The sequence below is a fragment of the Theropithecus gelada genome, chromosome 15 (assembly GCF_003255815.1).
Source record: "Theropithecus gelada isolate Dixy chromosome 15, Tgel_1.0, whole genome shotgun sequence".
NCBI classification, from domain to species: domain Eukaryota; kingdom Metazoa; phylum Chordata; class Mammalia; order Primates; family Cercopithecidae; genus Theropithecus; species Theropithecus gelada.
In genome coordinates this window covers 16248394-16270774 of record NC_037683.1, presented here as the reverse complement: position 1 = coordinate 16270774, position 22381 = coordinate 16248394, and the positions used below count along the sequence as shown (strand labels likewise).

Sequence of the window (22381 nt, the reverse complement as noted above, 5' to 3'; positions counted from 1 at the left end):
CTCAAAAAAAAAAAAAAAAAAAACAATGCCTAGGATTACCTCAAAACAATTCAACGGGAAGAGGGGGTACAAATAAGACAGTACTGACTGAGTTGATAACTATGGAACCTGGGTGTTGGGTACATGGAGTTTATCATATTATTCTCTCTATACCTGTATATGTTTGAAATTTTTTATAATGAAAATATTTAAAAAATTTTAATATCAGAACTTTTGGGGGTGGGGAATAAACCAGAAAAAACTTAAAAAAGAAATTAATGGTTTACTCTAAATATAATAGTACTGAAAACACCAGATTTAATTAAAATCATCCTGGTACAAAAACTTATTTTGTAATGCCAAGAACAATAATTAACAGTGATGTAAAGAGCATAAATAATACTGTAGGTATTTCTGCATCTCTTATGAAGTAGTGAAGAAATACCTCAGACAGCACAGGATTCAAACCCCAGCTATTTACAGCTGAAAGATCTTGGGCAAATCACTTCTGTAAGTAAGATTCCTACCCTGTAAAATATAGAAAATACCTGCCCCCTAAGGTTTTTGTGAGAATTAAATAAAATAGCTTTATGCAAATGCTTAGTACAGTGTTGGCATGAGTAGGTGCTCAATAAATGATAGATATAAATCACACTATTAATAAAAAACCATAAAATAATTATACTACTGGAAAGATTTTGAATTCCTGGTAAAGGACTATGCCTTAACAGTCTTCAGAGTTTCATAACACCTAGCCGTTGTGCATATATATTCAGTGTTTACTGAACTAAACTCAACTGCACACCAAACCACTGCAAAATATCCAACATAGCTATTCCTGGTTTGAATGCGTAATTTGAAGTCAGCTGTTTGACCTATCCCTGCAACATTAAGTAATTAAAACCTTTCTTACATCCGCACGGAAGTCTACACTGAATAGAGGAGAAGGTGGTGTTGGTGACTGTGTTGCCACAGGAAGAGTTGAAGAGACAAGAGGTGCTTTCTGAGTGTGGTACTGTGCCCACTGATCTGGCTTTCTTCTTATCTGCTCCTCGCAACTGGTCTTCAAATGACCACAAGGTTCCTAATGGGGGATAAAAGAAACAATCTTAATCATCTAGGGAGTGGTGAATAAATTTAACTGTGTGAAAATGATGTAAACAGTTTATGATATTGTTGGGATAAAAAAATACAGCAGGGAAAGGCACCCTAGTCTATTCTCCATACACTTAAAAAAAAAAGGTTAATATTTATTCAACTGATGTTAAAAGCAGAATCTGAGCATTCACTTTTCTTGTTTAGGAAAGTCATTTGTATGTATGTGGTGATACTGAAAAAAGGCCCTAATCTTGTATTTTTAAGATTTTTCTACTTTCCCAACAATTACCTATCCGAACATAACATTTATTGAGCATTAACATGTGTGAGGCCCAGTTCTAAGAGGTTTGATTTTCTGATTAAATTCTCACAACAGCCTTATGAGGTAGGTACTACTATTATTTCCATCAAACGAATGAAAGAACTGAGGCATAGGGAGGTCAAGTAACTTCCTTAAGTCACACAATTAGTAAGTGGAGGAGCCAGGATATATACCTGGGTGGTTTGACTCCAGACACTGGGCTCTTAATGACTACATTATAGTAGCATCTTCACTTACCCTTGGTAAAGGCACAGTTGTCCTTGGCTCACTTGGTGGCTGACAAGCCACCGAATAATATCCATCTAATGAGTTATATCTTTCCCGCAAAGATGTCTGATAGACAGATGAGTGCATCACATCCATTGGAGGTAAAGAATTGCTTCTAATAATGTCATCTCGTTGGTACATAGGTGGGCGCCAGATGCGCCTGCTGTCATACACAGGAGCATACATTCCAGAAGGTACTGGAGGAACTGGTCCATACGGCTGCGGAGGAGGAGGTTGGTAAGGAGAAGAATTCATTCGATCTCGAGGGGAAAATGTACTGTAATGATCGGCATATGGCATGGAAGCAGGTGGGAGGGAGGACTCTGGAACATTATTGGACCTCACAAAGCGAGGAACACAGGGAGCCACACCAGCTGGTACCGTTGGAGGTGGTGGATAGTATCCTTGAAAATTGGAAAGAGGAATATTTAATGTAATCTTAGTACAATCCAACATTTTATAATGGCTTAAATCTACGGCAGCCCTTAATGCAGGAAAATACAGTATGCTTTGAACCTTACCTTACCCTGCTTTATAAAGCTTTATACCTGGCTTTTTCTTTTATTTTTTAGTAAAGACAGGGTCTTGCTATGATGCAATCCCAGGCTGGTCTCAAACTCCTGGGCTCAAGCGATTCTCCTGGGCCTCCCAAAGTGCTGGGATTACAGGTGTGAGCTACCACACCTGACCAGAAGCTACATATTTTCAAGATACCACTATATGAAAATCATTAACGTTCAATACTTTGCTAAAGTGCTCCTTAAAACACATGACAAAGCTATTAACAGACGGCTGGTAAATATCCTTCCAGGGCATCTATTGCCACTGGTTTTGGATTAAATAGTTACATCATTGATTTTTATTAACCTTTTTGGGAGCAGACGTTGAAGACCTCTCTCAAAATCTATGTGAGTTGTTCACTCTCTTTCCAAAATTGTACAGAAGCATACATAAATAAAACATTTTTTTACATCATTTCAGGGGACTTACAGAAAACCCCCTAAAGTTCACTCCTGACCCTGTATTTGATTTGTAGGAATAACAACCTTAAAGCTGTTAGTATTTAGCAGCACAGATCCTTGGAGAAGGAAAATAACTTATGAGTCATATGGTCAAAAGGATTAATTTTTTAAATGTAGACATTCTAGAACTATTCACTCATTTATCTAAGGGAAACAATGTTTCTTTTTTTCTTAGAATCCTCTAAAATTACTCACCTGTCTGTGGGTACTGTGGGACTTCAAAGGGTATCTGAGTCCTTGGATCTTGAAAATACTGAATGTTTTCAGAATGCGGAGGATATACTGGTACTCTAGTTAGAAATGGGCTGGATTTTTGAGGCACAGAATTCAGCTCTGTTCCAACATTAGAGGGCCCAGCTGAGGTAGCTGCTACATTACTTACAGGAGTCTTGGGTGGAGAACCAATTTTACTGGAGAGAAAATTTAACAAAGGGCAAAGGATAAATCACTGTCTATGACTGTCCTCCTTAGTAGAAATTTTTAATAAAATTATATTCTGAAACCATTAATAGAAAACACTTCAGATATTGCCACATTGACAAATAAGGCAATGAATTTCACTGCCACCTTACACAGCTAATTTACATAATCATGGTAACAGAGTCATATTCCTGTGTAAGCCACAGGGAATAAAAACGATTCCCAGATATTAACGTGCCTCATTAGTCACCATTTACCCATTTTTTTTTTTTTTGAGACAGGGTGTCACTCTGTCACCCAGGCTGGAGTGCACTGGCACAATCACAATAACAGCTTAGTGCAGCCTTGACCTCCTGGGCTTAAGCAATCCTCCCACCTCAGCCTCCCAAGCAGATGGGACTACAAGTGCATGCCACCACACTCGGCTAATTTTTTAATTTTTTTTGTAGAGATGGGGTCTAGATTTGTTGCTCAGGAGGGTCTCAACTTCTAGGCTCAGGCAATTCTCCCACCTCGGCCTCACAAATTGCTGGGATTACAGGCATGAGCCACCATGCCCGGCCATTACTCATTCTTTAAGCAAACATTTTTCCCTACTGAAGGTTAAAAAAAAGAAAATTCTGTTCAACAAGTTCTCAACCGAAATAATATAGTCCATTAGTAGAACTATTTGGGACAAAGAAAACAGACATGGTAAGAAAGGGTTGTTTTCTATGAGGAGTTAAATTAGCTGAACTATAAACTCCTTGAGGAAAGGCCACTTTTGTTTATTTTGATAACTCCTATATCCCCAGCACCTAAAACAGTTCCTGGAACAGAGTAGGCACTTGGTAAATATTTGTCAGACAAATAAAACAGTTCCTGGCATGCAGTAGGTACTCAGTAAACACCTGCTGGGTGAATGAAATGGTAACTCATTAAATTGAGGCAAAACACACCAACCTTTTATTATTATTATTTTTAACACAAAAGAATTTTCTTGGTTGAGTCACTAAGTAATCAGCTCAAAAGGATGTTATGGCTTTCTTAACTCCTTTTAAGAAGTCAAATTTTGGACGGGCACGGTGGCTCACGCCTGTAATTCCAGCACTCTGGGAGGCCGAGGCGGGCGGATCAACTGAGGTTGGGAATTCGTGACCAGCCTGACCAACATGGAGACACCCCGTCTCTACTAAAAATGCAAAATTAGCCGGGTGTGGTGGTGCATGCCTGTAATCCCAGCTACTCGGGAGGCTGAGGCAGGAGAATCGCTTGAACCTAGGAGGCGGAGGTCGTGGTAAGCCGAGATCGCGCCATTGCACTCCAGCCTGGGCAACAAGAGTGAAACTCTGTCTCAAAAAAAAAAAAAAAAAAAAAAAAAAAGTCAAGTTTTGACAGAGCTTTAGATATGTGATGACTGCAGAAAACGATCGTGTTAATTATGCAGGAACTCAATACACTGCATCTCAACCAGATTAGAGGGTTTTTTCTCAAATTAGAACAATCATTTTAAAGGTAGGGTATAGGCCGGGCGCGGTGGCTCACGCCTGTAATCCCAGCACTTTGGGAGGCTGAGACAGGCGGATCACGAGGTCAGGAGATTGAGACCATCCTGGCTAACATGGTGAAACCCCGTCTCTACTAAAAATACATTAAAAAAAATTAGGCAGGTGCGGTGGCGGGCGCCTGTAGTCCCAGCTACACGGGAGGCTGAGGCAGGATAATGGTGTGAACCCGGGAAGTGGAGCTTGCAGTGAGTGGAGATTGCGCCACTGCACTCCAGCCTGGGCAACAGAGCAAGACTCCGTCTCAAAAAAAAAAAAAAAAGGTAGGGTATAAAGAAAAAGGTACATGGGCTGCCTTTAAGTTTATCACAGATTAGTCTAGGAGATGTTTACTTGTATGTGTAACTGTGTATTAAAATGTAAAAAATAACTAAGGAACTGTGGGTAATAATAGTAGGTACAAATGTAAGGGTTTAGAGTATAAAGATATTTTAGGGCTGGGCTTATTCTTTACACAAGTAAAATAGAGACAACAAGGAAAATGATTAGGATTTCCTTGAAACAATAATAATTAATATTTATCAAGTGGTTATTTCAGTCTATTCCAGGCACTATGCTTTACATAGATTATCTGGTTGCTCCATGTCAAAATGTTATATACCTAAAATTTGGATTAGTACTTTGAAATGGTAAACTCATAGACTTTTGTTGATAAACAAAAAGGCAACAAGATCCACGATAAGGTCAACATTTATCGCCTCATGAAATCATGCAAGCTATCTCAAAAATTGGAACTTATGGGAAAAGCTAATCTTCAGTCACATCCTAGTGAGAATTAGATCACTATCCTAGATGACTTTCAGGATTCTAGGCTCTCCAATATGGCAGCTTCTCTCATATCTTATTGATTTTGCCTGTGCTGCCTTCTTCATTCACAAGGCGCTTCCTTCCTTGCTATCTATACTTTTGGATATAGCTCAGGTATCATCACTTCACCTCTAAGAAGCCATCCACAATACCTCTCATAGAATTATTATTTTTCCTGTGTTCCAATAACAACTGGAACAATTGTGTTCCAAAAAAAATTTAGATTTATTTTTTGAAAGTCTTTACCAGCTGGGTGCAATGGCTCATGCCTGTAATCCCAGCCTTTTGGGAGGCCAAGGGGGGCGGATCACTTGCAGTCATGAGTTCTAGACCAGTCCGGCCAACATGGCGAAACCCAGTCTCTACTAAAAATACAAAAATTAGCTGGGCATGGTGGCGGGTGCCTGTAATCCCAGCTACTTGGGATGCTGAGGCAGAAGAATCACTTGAACCCAGCAGGTGGAGGTTGCAGTGAGCCAAGATTGCACCATTGCACTCCACCTGGGTGACAGAGCGACTGCATCTCAAAAAAAAAAAAAAAGTTTTTACCCTAGTCTACTTTGTTAAAAAACTGAGATATAGTTCATTCTTTTAGGATGCTCAATTCAGTAATTTTTAGTATATTCACAAGGTTGTCCAATTATCACCACTATCTAATTCTGAAACATTTTCATCATCCCCAAGAGAAACCTATACACATTAGCATTCACTCCCCATTCCTGTCCCAGCCCTAAACCCTTAGAAACCATTAATCTACTTCCTATCTCTACGAATTTGTCTATTCTAGACATTTAACATAAATGGAGCCATATAAATATGTGACCTTTTGTATCCGGCTTCTTTCATTTAGCACAATGTTTTAAAGGTTCATCCATATCGTAGCACATAATAGTACTTCATTCCTTTTTTATGGCTGAATAATATTCCATTGTATGGATAGAAAACAGTTTTACAACATTATCTTGCCAAAACTCTTCAAAAGCTTATTTCCTAAACATGTATACATAAGGTCTCCATAATCTGGCACCAACCTATCTAATCTTATTTTATACCAGTCCCTAACATAAGCCTTCAGATCTAAAAGGCTGGTCTCCTCAATATTCCATATAATTACAGACAGATTTAATCCATGTTATGTTGTTCTTTTTTTCTGTAATTCCCCATATTTCTCCCAGCAATATAACATTTTCCTGTCCTTTAATCCAGCTTCAGTATTGTTTCATATGTGTAAATGCTAATATTACATAAATCCACAACTATATCATAAATCACTTAAAAGCAAAGGTATCTTACGTTTCATGTGCCAAAAACAGAGCTCCAAGATTGAGTGCATAAATAACATTTGTTAATTAGACAATGTTCTCGAATATATCTTTTCTAAAATCTTGCCCAGGGAAGACTGTAAAAGTCCTTTTTTTTCTTTTTTTTTTTGAGACGGAGTTTTGCTCTTGTTGCCCAGGCTGGAGCACAATGGTGTGATCTCGGCTCACTGCAACCTCCGCCTCCCAGGTTCAAGCCATTCTCCTGCCTCAGCCTTCCCAGGTAGCTGGGATTACAGGCATGCGCCACCATGCCCGGCTAATTTTGTATTTTTAGTAGAGAAGGGGTTTCTCCATGTTGGTCAGGCTGGTCTTGAACTCCCAACCTCAGGTGATCCGCCCACCAAGGCCTCCCAAAGTGTTGGGATTACAGGCCTGAGCCACCATGCCCAGTCTGTAAAAGTCCCTTAATAAACAATTTCTCCCATCATGTGCTGACTGCAGAAGTAGCAAATGTTACTGCTTATCTATCCATCATTGATTGCTATGTGCCTAGCACAATGCTTTTTTCCTAGCAGGCATATAACAGATACTGATAGACTATTTATAGGCAACAAAATCTGAATATCAACATAATTGATATTTTACTAAATCTTACTCAAGATTTTAGAGTTGGAAATAACTTTTCAGATCATCTGAAAATTTAAAAACTTTTTTCTAAAGGCATCAAAACCTTTTGACAAATGAAATCTTATGCTGACACTCAATAGCAATTAACAGTGACAATAATAATAAAGCAAATATTTACTGAGCGCTTACTATATGGCAGGCATTGTTCGAGGCATACTGAAGAATTAATTCACTTAATCCTCGCAACCAATATAGGAAGTTGACACCATTATAATTCTAGTTTTATGAATGAGTAAACTAAGGTAGACAGATTAAGTAGCTGGCCTAAGATCAAACAGCTGGGAAACCATGAGCCAGAACTTGAGCCCCGAGAGTGTGGTTCCCCCCACAAAGAGTCCCCCCACCCTTTTTTTTTTTGAGATGGAGTCTCACTCTGTCACCCAGGCTGGAGTGCAGCGGTGTGATCTTGGCTCACTGCAAGCTCTGCCTCCCGGGTTCACACCATTCTCCTGCCTCAGCCTCCTGAGTAGCCGGGACTACAGGTGCCCGCCACCATGTCCGGCCAATTTTTTTTGTACTTTTAATAAAGACAGTGTTTCATTGTGTTAGTGAGGATGGTCTCGATCTCCTGACCTCATGATCCACACACCTCAGCCTCCCAAAGTGCTGGGATTACAGGCGTGAGCCACCGCACCTGGCCAAGAGTCCCCTCTTAAGTGCTACACTTCATTACAGAGTATAAAGTGAAAGTGCTCTGACTGAAACAGAGCTAGAGGCTCAGCATTTTACCTGCTTAGGTTTCTGTTTAGTTCTTTTCTAGCATCTTTATGGAATCAACACTACAGTTCAAGAAAATAAGGTGTGAAAAAAAAATTCTGGTCCAGTCTCTTTGGGAGAGTTGAGGAAAACAAAATTCAGAGTTAAAGTCACTTTCCAAGTTCACAGGGCTATTCAGTTGCAGAGCCAAAGTAGAACTCAAATTTTTTAGTATTTAGTGTTTCTTCTACATCACAAAATATTCTGTGTAAAAATTCTGATTAACTGGTATTCATCAGGAGAAGTAAAAACACTCAGGCATTTCTAAAAAGGAAAAAGAATTTCTAGCAATCATTTTTACCTAATACCTACTTTTCAGTTACAGAATCTGCAGAGGGCCCAGCAGCATTCTGACCATTAGTGCCAACTTTTCCCACTTTCTTCACGGTCTCCAGAGCTCTTAAGGTACTGTCAGTACTACGTGAGATTAGCTGGGAAACACTGTTTTCTGCATTTGAAATTCCGTTTGTACTTGGAACAATTTTCCCTGTTGTTTCAGTACTTCCTATGACAGAAATGACATTTCCGGCTGTGGTTGTGACAGTGTTGTTTACACCAACTTTATTTAGAAGAGGAAACGTTCTTACAGTGGCATTGATCTTTTTGTTCCTTAATCGATACCTGTTTCAAAAACAATCAACAGATTGGTGAATATTTCACTAAATCTTACTCAAGAAAAAAAATGGCAATAGGCAATGGGAAAAGATTGAAAAAGGAGGAAACAGTTTTGACAACAAGTTTCTTCAGCTAAATAATCAAATACAGTCTGTATCAAATTCTACTGCAACAGATGCCACATGAAAATATATATGCCATTCACATATGTATATAATATACATGTAATTAATATAGCAAGCCGAGTATACATGTAATCTTTTTTTCCCCCTCATGCCACTCTGTCCAAGAATGTATTAAAAAGAACCTTTTGAAGGAGTGGAAAGAGATCATTTGAAAATTTTGTGTAACTAGAATATAAGGTATGTTATGTAAAAATGACGGGAACTGGCAATGAACTTGGCTGAGAACACAGAGTAAAGAGAAAAGGTATGCAAGAGCTGAAGCCATTCTCTGTTGTTACCAAACTGTAAAAGGATTATATAATTTTAAAAAATAATTTTAAAAACTCATTCTTAAACATTACACAAAAATAGAAATTCTTTATTACATTTTTCAGATTAGTTTATACCTATAGTTAAAAACATTTCTATTAGAGATTTTTCTGATACTAAGTTTTGAGTTTAAGGTGATCATTGGATATAATATTCTAATACACAAAAAGACTGGCAATTTGATTTTGGATTCCATTTAAGAAAATGTGTTTCCACTTATATACCAAAATTTCATTATGATGTAATCCTTAACAATGCTCCCTAATATATGTGTGTGTATGTATATATTTTTTTTATTTTTTTATTTTTGAGATGAAGTTCCACTCTTGTCAACCAGGTTACAGTGCAATGGTGTAATCTCGGCTCACTGCAACCTCCGCCTCCTGGGTTCAAGCGATTCTCCTGCCTCAGCCTCCCAAGTAGCTGGGATTACAGGCGCCTGCCACTATGCCTGGTTAACTTTTGTATTTTTAGTAGAGATGGGATTTTGCCATGTTGGCCAGGCTGGTCTCGAAATCCTGACCTCAGGTGATCTGCCCACTTCCGCCTCCCAAAGTGCTGGGATCACAGGTGTGAGCCACCATGCCCTGCCCCTCCAATATTTTTAAAGTGGTGAAAAATTAAGTTCATGAACAGAAAGAAGGCTATACATATTTGGGGTCATAATTATATATGCCTAAAGTAATCTGTTATTAATATTATATATAAACATATGGCAATTAAATATGAACAGTGTTAGTAATAAGCAATGCCTTCACAATAGTTTCCCTTTTAGTCCTCTGGTATCTATCAACAGCTTCATTATTCAATCCTTTTCTTCTCCTTCTCTTTTTTTTTTTTTTTTTTTTTTTTGAGATAGAGTCTCGCTCTGTCGCCCGGGCTGGAGTGCAGTGGCGCGATCTTGGCTCACTGCAAGCTCCGCCTCCCAGGTTCACGCCATTCTCCTGCCTCAGCCTCCTGAGTAGCTGGGACTACAGGCGCCCGCCACCGCGCCCGGCTAATTTTTTTTTATTTTTAGTAGAGACGGGGTTTCACCGTGGTCTCGATCTCCTGACCTTGTGATCCGCCCGCCTCGGCCTCCCAAAGTGCTGGGATTACAGGCGTGAGCCACCGCGCCCGGCTCTTCTCCTTCTCTTTAACATGTAAACACTGGCAGAGGAACATGATGCTCAATAAGAGACAAGTGCTCCTAGATAAGACTGGCTAAAAGTGAAGTAACAGAACATTAAAAAAAAAAAACAGGTGATAGCCAGTTTACACAACCTTTTTTTTTTTTTTTTTGAGACGGAGTTTAGCTTTTGTCACCCAGGCTGGAGTACAATGGCGTGATCTCAGCTCACTGCAACCTCCGCTTCCTGGGTTCAAGCAATTCTCCTGCCTCAGCCTCCGGAGTAGCTGTCATTACAGGCGCGTGCCTACCACCACACCTGGCTAATTTTTGTATTTTTAGTAGAGACGGGGTTTCATCATGTTGGCCAAGCTGTTCTCGAACTCCTGACCTCAAGTGATCCGCCCGCCTTGGCCTCCCAAAGTGCTGGGATACAGGCATGAGCCACCGTGTCCGGCCAACATCATCTTACAGATAAGAGGAAAAGCAATAATTACATCTTTCAAGAAGGAAGGGCATGAGCAGACCTATATTTTAGGAAGGCAATCTGGTGGTCTGGAGGGGCCCAAAGATCCCTATACCTTCCTTCACATGCTCTCTGAAACCTACTCTCATTATTCTTTTCCTCAGAGTTTTTATACAAAATATCGTGTCTCCTTGCTTTCCATCTTCAAAAAACAAAACTTGGCCGGGCATGGTGGCTCACACCTTTAATCCCAGCACTTTGGGAGGCTGAGGAGAGTGGATTACCTGAAGTCAGGAGTTCGAGACCAGCCTGGCCAACATGGTGAAACCCTGTCTCTACTAAAAATACAAAAATTAGCCAGACATGGTGGCACACGCCTGTAATCCCAGCTACTCGGGAGGCTGAGGCAGAAGAATTGCTTGAGCCTGGGAGACAGAGGTTGCAGTGAGCCAAGATCGTGCCACTGCACTCCAGCCTGGTCAACAGAGCGAGACTCTGTCTCAAAAAAAACAAAAAAACCCAAAAAAAAACAAAAAAAGCAAGAGATAATCCACAAGGTTGCTCTAGAAAGCAAAAAATAAAGTTTTGACTATCAACCTCTCAAAAGAGAGTCAGGAGAAATAAAATCTTAACCAAGTGAGTGAGGTAAAGTAAGTGACAACTAGTGATATACATTGGATTCTTAGTATTGGGGCAGCTACAGGCTGTCTTTTTAGAGACAGGGTCTCACTATGTTGCCTAGACTGCCTTAAATCCTAAATTCAAGTGATCCTCCCAGCTCTGACTCCAGAGTAGCTGGGACTACAGATGTGCACCACCATGCCTAACTCTCCCTATTCTTTTTAAATCCCTTCTTACCCATCTTAGAATCCACTATCTACCATTAACTCCTCCCTTGTAAATAACTTTTAACTCCCTTGATCCACACTCCCTCTGTACAACTCACTTGGTAAAAGCTCAATCCAATTCTTTACTTATTTTGTGCCTGCTCCCAAGCAGCTAAATGTTGGAGAAAAATCGTGCAGTCACAATCCCTTCAAAATTACAAATAAGCAATTCATTAATACCCTTCTTTACTAAGTTCATTTTCCCATCTCCAACAGCCTTTTCCCCTCCACTTTCAACCACCCCTCCTACAGCTAAATGATACTGTCTCCCACTTAACCACGAAAACAGATGAAAGCAGAGAATTACTTATCTTTCCACTACTAATTTCAGTAACCCTCCTGCACCTGTAGCCACATTCCTCTTAAAGATAAGGGGCAATGAGTTCCTGTTCCTGACTAAAGCCAGTCTCACCACCTGTGGCCTAGGTCTCAAGTCCATCTGCCTCCCTCTAAGACTTCACTTAGGTAATTATCTTTTTTTCTCTTGGACACCTTCTTCGACTATCTGTTCAAATGTTGTATCTTCTAAGAGTCTTTCCTAGACTATCCTATCTAAGAGATTTCCCCTTTCTCAATCATTCTTTTTCTCCTTTGTGTGTTTTTTTTCATACTGCCTGTCATTACAAGAGATGATATATTTATTTATTTCATGTCTGTCTTCTTACTACAATGTAAGCCCCCGGAGGACAAGAATTTTGCCTTTCTTGCATCTATCTTTAGCACATAATACACTGCCTCATAACATCCTAAGTGCCCAATTATTATTATTTTAAAGGCAGGGCATGCCCAGACAATTTTTTTTTTTTTTTTTTGGGTAGTAGAGACAAGGTCTTGCTATGTTGCCCAGGCTGGTCACAAACTCCTGAGCTCAAGTGATCTTCTTGCCTCAGCCTTTCAAAGTGTTGGAATTACAGGCGTGAGCCACCTCACCCGGCCCCCAATTATTATTTGTTGCATGAATATAGAATAAGCTTCAAAATTCATATGGCCAAAAGAATCACTGATTTTCTGCCCTGATGCATTTCCCATTTCAGTAAAAGAGATCACTCAGTTATGCAGGCTCCATACCTTGGGGTCATCCTTGATTTCCCTCTTTTCTTTATAGCCCACATTCAATTGGTCCACGTTGTCAGCTCTACTTCCAAAATATATTCTAAGTATGACTACTTTTCATAATTTCCATTGCTATAGTCCTACCCGAGCTACCAAACTACCACCTGTGGACCACTATGGAAGTTTTACCTTGTCTCCATCCATGCAGACACCAGAGTGATATGTCTAAGACAAAATAAAAATCTCATTCCATTTAAAAAAAACTCTAAAATGACTTCCTATTGCAACCAGAATAAAATCCAAATTGTTTGCCATGGCCAAAATTGCTTATTTACATGTTTACTATTCCTTTTTCCATTAGAAACATCTTGAATAGTACCTAGTATATAATAATCTTTTATAACTTTTTTTTTTTTTTGAGACAAAGTCTCACTCTGTCACCCAGGTTGGAGTGCAGTGGTGCAATCTCGGCTCACTGCAACCTCTACCTCCCAGGTTCACACGATTCTCTTGCCTCAGCCTTCCCAGTAGCTTGGATTACAGGCATGCACCACCATGCCTGGCTAATTTTTGTATTTTTAGTAAAGACAGGGTTTCCCCCATGCTGGCCAGGCTGGTCTCAAACTTCTGACCTCAAGTGATCCACCAGCCTTGGCCTCCCGAAGTGTTGGGATTACAGGCATGAGCCACCACTCCTGGTCACTATTTGTTGAGTTGGTTGATCCCTCGCTTTTGACACTCTTCAGAATAGCAATTCTTAAGATCATAACCCCAACATTCTAGTTCTAAAACATATCCACATATTTACATAATATTTATTCTACATATTTTATGTTTACATATAATAAATACATATTCTAAAAAGGGATTATTGGGCATGCACATTTTGTTTCATTAGAGGGGTGTATAATAAAGAAAATATAGATAAAATTAATTTATTTAAGTTGAACAAACATTTGCTGAGTTTCTGGTGTTACGTGAACCAAGACAAACAGCCTATCCTCGAAAAGCTCAGAGTGGGGTAGCAACATGTATTTTTTAAACTGAAAGGACAGTCACATTACCTACTTCTCTAATCCTTTGTATTATCCCTGTTTGTTTAAACAGCAATAGAGTGTGTGAAGCTGGCTGGAAATAAGAACTGTATATTATTTGCTCCTCCACATAAAGATACTGAGTTTATGTATCAGGTATTTTCTAGATGCAGGACATATAAAGATGAATAACCCTTGCCAGGCGCCATGGCTCATGCCTGTAATCCTAGCACTTTGGGAGGCTGAGGTGGGCAGATTGTTTGAGCTCAGGAGTTCGAGACCAGCCTGGGCAATATGGTGAATCCCCATCTCTACAAAAAATACAAAAAAAATTTAGCTAGACATGGTGGCCTGTGTCTGTGGTCCCAGCTACTCGAGAGGTTGAGGTGGGACAATCACCTGAGACCGGGAGGCAGAGGTTGCAGTGAGCCAAGATCATACCACTGCACTATAGAGTGAGGTCCTGTCTCCAAAAAAAAAAGATTAATAACCCGTGAGATAAATGAAGTCTAGTGAAAACACACATGTAAATAAACAATTATAAATTTATTTATTTATTTATTTATTTGAGACTGAATCTTGCTCTGTCATCCACACTGGAGTGCAATGGCGCGATCTCGGCTCACTGCAACCTCTGCCTCCCAGGTTCAAGCCATTCCCCTGCCTCAGTCTCCCGAGTAGCTGGGATTACAGGTGTGTGCCACCACACCCAGCTAATCATACCATAATTTTAAAACTACTATGTATGCAGTGCTGTGGCAGCACGGTGAAGGATGCAATTAACGCTGCCTAGGGAAGTCTGAGGGAAGGTAATATCTGAGTATGATTAGAAATAGCTCTCCAGATAAAAAAGAGAGAGAAAATAATACAATATGGAGTAAACAATATAGACAAGTGAAAAGAAGAGTGAAAAAAATTTATATAGTAATCAACAGTGATTGATTGAATATACCTTAAAAACCAAGTATACAAATGGCAGAGTAGGGTTAGAGTATAAAATCAGGATGAGATTCTGTGATATACTGAAGAACTAATTAAGAATTTAAAGAAGACATACATATTTTAAAAATAAAATAGTGGAAGTGGAAAAGATAGGTTGAAACATAGGAAGATACTGGATAAAAAGTCATGGAAGCAGTAAAACAAACTGGATTACCATGTGAAACACTAAAAATGTGACCAATAATTTTGCTATTATTATTTTTGAATGAGTGATATTTTATACATTTATTCTTTTATTATTTTTATTTATTTATATTTTTGAGACAGAGTCTTGCTCTGTTGCCTGGGTTGGAATACAGTGGTATAATCTCAATTCATGGCATTCTTGACCTCCCAGGTTCAAGTGATCCTCCCACCTCAGCCTCCTGAGTAGCTTAAGATGACAGGCGTATGCCACTATGCTCAGCCAATTTTGTTTATTTTTTTTGTAGAGGCGAGGTCTCACTGTGTTGCCCAGGCTGGACTCAAACTCCTCGACTCAAGGTATCCACCTGCCTTTGCCCCCCAAAGTGCTGGGAAAACAAGTGTGAGCCACCACACCCAGCTTGACTATTATTATTTTTACTACTACTATTATAAGTCTGGCAAAAGATAATAAAGTTCTGAACTAGGTACTGCAGATGAAGAATGTGAAGTCTGTTTGAAGGTATGAGAGAGAAGAAAATGGATTTTCAGCATGGGCACTAATTGAGGGTGGAATGGCAATGAAACCACAGTTTCTTCTCTGACTTTTTTAGTCTAACTGCTCCCCAGCAAAGTATTCTCAAAAGCTCCCCTTTTAGCTAAAAAGCTCTATTTCAGGTATGGACAAGCTGAACATATTTCCTAGAGTCTCCCAAATTATCCTGATGTGAAATTCTGTATATGGAACTAGTTTGACTGGGTGCAAACAGCATCTTTTTTCCTTAGGACTCCTGTATCCTCTCTCTAGGCTCTTCAAGTGGGGAAAAAAACTGAGAAGAGAAGCATGTTTCTGCTCTTTTCACTGCACACACACTTATCTTCTATCACACTGCTGCTGCTTGTAGAGCTCATTATGTACAGTGCCCATGCTAGCCACTGAGGAAAGGAGACAACAATATGGAGACAACATAGACCATGGGAGTTACACCTATGGAAGGTAGACAAACATTTAATAAACAGATCATGGGCCATAGTTTCTGTAAAGTATTTTTATAAATAAAGTTTACAGCCATGCCCAATTTATGCATTGTCTGCGGCTGTTTTTTGCTACAATGGCACTGCTGAATGGTTGTAACAGATTCTGTGGCCCACAAAGCCAAAAATGTTTGCTATCTGGACTTCGTAAAGAAGTTTGTCAAGCTCTAAAGCAGGCCATTAATTAATTTTATATGATAGTGTGAGAAAGAGGAAGCTGGTTAGTATGAAGTGTTGGGGCAATTACCCTGAAAAACTGAAGGATGAGCTTAACAAAGGAATGGTCTCAAAGGCAAGGCTGGGAGTAACAGCATTATGTAAAAGACCTGAGGTGGGAAAGAGCACAGTGCATACCATGAACTGAGACAAGGTCAGTGTGGCTTGAGTACAATTAGTGTTGTGTAATGAGATCAGAAAGGCAGGCACAGATTACATGATGCAGGGTCTTAGAGGCCACAACACCGATTTTATATCTTAATCTATAGGACAATGAGAGCCTATCAAAGGCTTAGGTGAAGAAGGGCGGTTATGAGTAAATCTGTGCTTTTAAAATATTTCTGTTTTAAGGGAAATAATGGGAGAAGGGGTGGACAGCAAGAGATTTAAGACTAGTTAGAAGGCAACAAGAGATCGAGAAAAGGGGATGACAGCTTGGATCACAAGAAAAGAAGGAAAAAGAAAAAATTGAGAAATATATAGGAAGATGAATTGGCAGAATTTTTTGACTGATTAAGCGGAAAAAGCTGAAGGAAGGACAGCTGACAAAGATGATTATTATAACATAGCATATATAACAGGCTGGATGGCTAAACAGGGTACATGAGGTGAGTACAATGGAAGGCAGGAGGAGGAGATATGGGAGGAGAAAATTAGCTCAGTTTGTTTAAAGTATCCAAAAACAAAATGAATATGTCCACTAAGAGTTGATAAGACAGGGCCGGGCGCGGTGGCTCACGCCTGTAATCCTCGCACTTTGGGAGGCCACGGCAGGCAGATCACTTGAGGTCAGGAGTTTGAGACCCACCTGGCCAACATGCTGAAACCCCGTCTCTACTAAAAATACAAAAACTGGCCAGGCGTGGTGGTGGGCACCTGTGGTTCCAGCTACTCGGGAGGCCGAGGCAGAAGTATCGCTTGAACAGGGGAGGCAGAGGTTGCAGTGAGCCAAGATCATGCCACTGCACTCCCCTGGGTGACAGAGCAAGATTCCATCTCAAAAAAAAAAAAAAAAAAAAAAGTTGATACACTGGCCAGCAGAAGTAGGAAGGCTGGGATGAATTTTTTGGTGAGGTCTCAATAATGAAAGTTTTGTTTAAAAAACAAAACAACAAAAATTGGATAATAGTATTAAACCTTATATACATTAACTTTTATGTCTCGGTTAAATGGACATAGAAAAAGAGGTTACCCACAGGAGAAGAGAAAGAATACACAGGAAAAAAGAATGTTAAAAAGACCAAAAGTCATAAAAAAGATATATATCTGCTTTACCATTTTGCCTGAGACTTTGCTGCTAGGTTTAACTGAATCTGAGCAAATAAGACTGCAAGTATTTTCATTCTCCACAGGTGCTCAGTAGAAATATGGATTCCAGCTATAAAATGGTCTCAAAATATGACCATTGAGTGAGGGTCTAAATGCACATATGTTAATCTGGTACCCAGATCTTACATGCTTTGTTTTGTTTTGTTTTGAGGCGAGTCTTGCTGTGTCCCTCAGGCTGGAGTGCAGTGGTGTGAACAACTTACTGCAGCCTTGACCTCTGGGGTTCAAGCAATTCTTCCACCTCAGCCTTTTGAGCAGCTGGGACCACAACTGTGGGCCACACAGCTAATTTCAAAATTTTTCTGTAGAGACGGGGGTCTCCTTATCTTGCCCAGGCTGGTCTCAAACTCCTGAGCACAAGCAATCCTCCTGCCTCAGCCCCCCAAAGTGCTGGGAATACAGGCATGAGCTATGATGCCCAGCCCCCTTAACTTGCATTTTTGAAAGCCATCACAAACTTCAGGACTGTATATAACACTCCCATAAAAATAAAAAATTAAACCCATATAAAAGAGAATTCTCGACACTTACTTTTCAAGCTCTTCCTGAGAATGGGCAAATGTACAATTTGTTCCTCGTGGACAACCCCCTTGCTGTCGCAGATCTCGGCACATGCTAGTCTTGTATTTGCTGTTTGGCTGAGGCTACAAAAATGGAACACATTCAATGAGTGGCAAAGTGAAGATTCCATTTGTAATTCACTCTAGGAAGTTCAGAACTTTATAATTATACCTTTAATTCTTTTTCACATTAGACAAGTAATTCTTGTGCTGAAACAACTAATATTCCATTGTTTCCTGTTGTGAGTTATGTGACACAACCCTGAGTTGGCACTTTAGATATTCCTTCTGAAGATTATTTGAAACTGGCTCAAATGTTATTATGTCCATTTATTCATTAGTTAACAGAATGCCCAGAAAAAGACAGTATTTTTTCATCAATTTATTGCTGTCTTAAAATTCTGCTACCAAAATCAAACAATTTTAAAAAGCATTTAAAAAAGCCGAAAGCGGCCGGGCGCGGTGGCTCAAGCCTGTAATCCCAGCACTTTGGGAGGCCGAGGCGGGTGGATCACGAGGTCAGGAGATCGAGACCATCCTGGCTAACATGGTGAAACCCCGTCTCTACTAAAAATACAAAAAACTAGCCGGGCGTGGTGGCGGGCGCCTGTAGTCCCAGCTACTCGGAGGCTGAGGCAGGAGAATGGCGTGAACCTGGGAGGCGGAGCTTGCAGTGAGCCGAGATCGCGCCACTGCACTCCAGCCTGGGTGACACAGCGCGAGACTCCGTCTCAAAAAAAAAAAAAAAAAAAAAAAAAAAAAAGCCGAAAGCTTTGTCTACTTAAACTTTCTCAGAAAAGGTAGAATACAATTCCCCCAGAAGTGAAAAATTACCAATTAACTTGTCAACTTGAGGGTACAACTCTCAGGCTTAAACTATCTGAGTTCACACAATGCGGCAGAATATTAAAATTCCACTATGACTTCTACAGTTTGCATCAAAATCTAAGATATTCTTATTCTTATGAGCCTAAGATGAAAACATTTGCTTTTCAGTCAACATTTTAAGTTATAATGTCTCCTAAGAATGAGGAAAGAAGAGTACAAAGTGTGGGTTTGATCCCAGCTCTTACTGACAGCATAATCTTTTTTATTTATTTTTATTTTTATTTTTGAGACGGAGTCTGGCTCTGCTGCCCAGGCTGGAGTGCAGTGGCGCCATCTCGGCTCACTACAAGCTCCACTTCCCCGGTTCACGCCATTCTCCCTGCCTCAGCCCCCAAGGAGCTGGGACTACAGGTGCCTACCACCACGCCTGGCTAATTTTTTGTATTTGTAGTAGAGATGGGGTTTCACTGTGTTAGCCAGGATGGTCTCGATCTCCTGACTTCGTGATCTGCCCCCCTTGGCCTCCCAAAGTGCTGAGATTATAGGCATGAGACACTGCACCCACCCCCTGACAGCACAATCTTATATTACTTAACCTCTTTGAATTTCAGCTTGGACATAGCAACTACATTGCAGGTGACTGTGAGGATAAGAAATAATACACGTAAAACATTGAATGTAGTGAATGGCTCATAATAACTTAATAAACAGAAGTTATTAGTATAAAGGATTATATCTTAACTTCTTTTTATTTTATTTTATATTTTTGGAGACAAGAGTCACTCTATCGCCCAGGCTGGAGTGCAGTGGCGCTATCTCGGCTCACTGTAGCCTCTGTCTCCCGGGTTCAAGCGATTCTCCTGACTCAGCCTTCTGAGTAGCTGGGATTACAGGTGTCCATCACCATGCCAGGCTAATTTTTGTATTTTTTTTTTTTTTTTTTTAGTAGAGACGGGGTTTCACCATGTTGCCCAGGCTGGTCTCGAACTTCTGACCTCAAGTGATCTGCTCACCTCGACCTCCCAAAGTGCTAGGATTACAGGCGTGAGCCACTGTGTCTGGCCAGGATTATATCTCAATTTCTAAAGTACATTGAAAATTACCTTGAAAATTCAAATTTCATCTGGGCACGGTGGCTCACGCCTGTAATCCCAGCACTTTGGGAGGTCGAGGTGGGCAGATCACCTGAGGTCAGGAGTTTGAGACCAGCCTGGCCAACATTGTAAAACCCTTTCTCTACAAAAAATACAAAAATTAGCAGGGCATGGTGGCGCTTGCCTGTAATCCCAGCTACTTGGGAGGCTGAGGCAGGAGAATTACTTGAACTCAGGAGGCAGAGGTTGCAGTGAGCTGAGATAGCATCACTGCACTCCAGCCTGGGCAACAGAGTGAGGCTTTGTCTCAAAAAAAAAAAAAAAAAAGAAAAGAAAAAAGAAAATTCAAATTCCATAAATGACAATTTCCCACGGTAGAAAAGAATTAGACAAAACGTTTGGAATCAATTATCTACATTTGGTCAAAAAAATTCTGTAATGAACTATACTCACATCTAAGATACCCTCAAAACTCTTGCTGTGCTATAAAATGTTACCAAGTACATTAAAAACTGGGTTTCTCCCAAAAGAACAGAGATGGTAAAAACTTATGAGTCACATACTGAGTCCAATTAACAAAACAGCTTGTTAAGATGTTCAGGATGAAACTGAGTTAGAGATAATAGCAGTCAGAAATGTAATAAATATACTTACCTGAGGGGTCTCATGGCCTTTTCTACTATAATTTTGTATGAAGTCCACAAGGCCATGAACTACTGTTTTAACAGCTACCATTGCATTTTCTAGCTGCTCCCAAGTTGGTGAAACAGCATCTAAAATAAGCCACCAAGGGCATGGGGGTTGGGAGGGGAAGAATGTTAGCAGTAATTCTCTTGTATTATTCACCTCGAAAGTAGAAAAAAATATAAGCAACTGAGCATGTTCCCACATACCTGGATTAGGGTCTATGTTTGCAAGAAGCTCTAAATGAGGTCTCAGTCTATTTAAGTTAGCTGGGTCACCTGTTCGTTGCAAAACAATTGTCAATTCCTGGACACTCTTTGCAAATGACTCTGGAGACTGTAGCTAACAAACAGAAATGAGAATGCTTTTTACTTTGGTTCTCATGACACATTTATATTCAAATACTTTCAATTTTCAACACATTTAATAGGTTTTCAAGTGTCTTCAGGTTCCATAGTAGGACTATCAGTGATGAATTAAATTTTCACCTCAGAATCTGCCCTATGAAATTCATCATTAGACACTTAGAAAACTTATAAGCTGTATTAACTCTCTGAGGTCAGAATATAGATAAGCTTGAAATTTTGTAAGCCTCACTGCTTTTATGCTAGTATCATGTATTTGTTTCCCTGTTGCATCCCTTTATTTTGCAAGTAGAAAAATAAAAAGAAAATAAGGATAATTTATAAGAGTCTGACATTTAAAAACACAGGAATCTCCAACTGTTTGTGTATAGACTCTTTAGAATATTCTATTACTCTTCAACGTAACAGCAATGGTAGAACATCAGCATCTCTAATTTCACAAACCTTATCAATGATAGACTGCATGTGTGATTTATGAGCCAAATCACCATACAAAAGAGAGGACCACTGTTCAGGTGAAATACGGAGTCCTGCTTCCATAGCAATATGAACAATTTGGGCATCATGTTCCCTGCGTAACGCTTCATAACTCCGAAATTCTTCCTTCAGCTGCATTAAGGAAGAGTCTTCGTCTCTTTTGGTAACCTAAGAAATAGAAAAGAGAAAAAGAAACTCATCAGAATTGGTCTGTGCTTTCTCCCTTCAACTGATTCGTTTATTCTTTTTTCACGGAGGCTGGGGGATACTTACATATCAGACACCACACAAATAAGGTACATAGATAAGATAATGTCCTGACCACAAATTCTTTCTGGAACAAAACAGAACTTACATAACTAAATACATAATCCCTGCCTTCAATGATTTCAGCCACTGTTAAGAAAGAGAAACTTGTAAGTAGAAAATTACAGTAAAAGTGCTATTATAAGGCTTGATGGCAACAAAGAGGAAAAGGAATTAAATTAGCGAGAAGAACGGGATTTCAGAAAAGGCTTCTCCCAGCTGAAAGCTACATGAATTCATTTGTGTACAATAAATATGAGTTTCCTGAGCAAAGAAAGGTGAGGAGGCCGGGGTGGTGGCTCATGCCTGTAATCCCAGCACTTTGAGAGGCCGAGGTGGGCGGGTCACTTGAAGTCAGGAGTTTGAGACCAGCCTGGTCAACGTGATGAAACCCCATCTCAAATAAAAATACAAAAATTAGTCGGGCGTGGTGGTGGCAGGCACCTGTAATCCCACCTACTCGGGAGGCAGAGGTTGCAGTGAGCTAAGATAGCACCATAGCACTCTAGCCTGAGGGACAGAGTGAGACTCCGTCTCAAAA

The 22381-nt window shown here is 40.0% G+C and overlaps 1 protein-coding gene and 1 non-coding gene across 6 annotated transcripts in view; both read right to left on the bottom strand.

The window, feature by feature from the left end:
• The window catches only part of RC3H2 (ring finger and CCCH-type domains 2), a 57355-nt gene that overhangs the window by 11299 nt on the left and 23675 nt on the right, over nt 1-22381 (bottom strand). For 4 of the 5 annotated variants that reach the window (XM_025359767.1, XM_025359771.1, XM_025359769.1 and 1 more), the window contains 8 exons: nt 21502-21702; nt 20902-21034; nt 20663-20781; nt 18058-18170; nt 8477-8785; nt 2884-3098; nt 1637-2070; nt 893-1063 (listed from right to left, as the gene is read on the bottom strand). In XM_025359767.1, coding sequence (XP_025215552.1) covers nt 893-1063; nt 1637-2070; nt 2884-3098; nt 8477-8785; nt 18058-18170; nt 20663-20781; nt 20902-21034; nt 21502-21702 — 1695 coding nt within the window. The remainder of the gene's footprint in view (nt 1-892; nt 1064-1636; nt 2071-2883; nt 3099-8476; nt 8786-18057; nt 18171-20662; nt 20782-20901; nt 21035-21501; nt 21703-22381) is intronic. The other variant, XM_025359770.1, reaches the window with a different exon arrangement.
• On the bottom strand, nt 21121-21231 carry LOC112608796. The gene has a single exon (XR_003116080.1). It is a non-coding gene; the product is annotated as a small nucleolar RNA SNORD90 (small nucleolar RNA).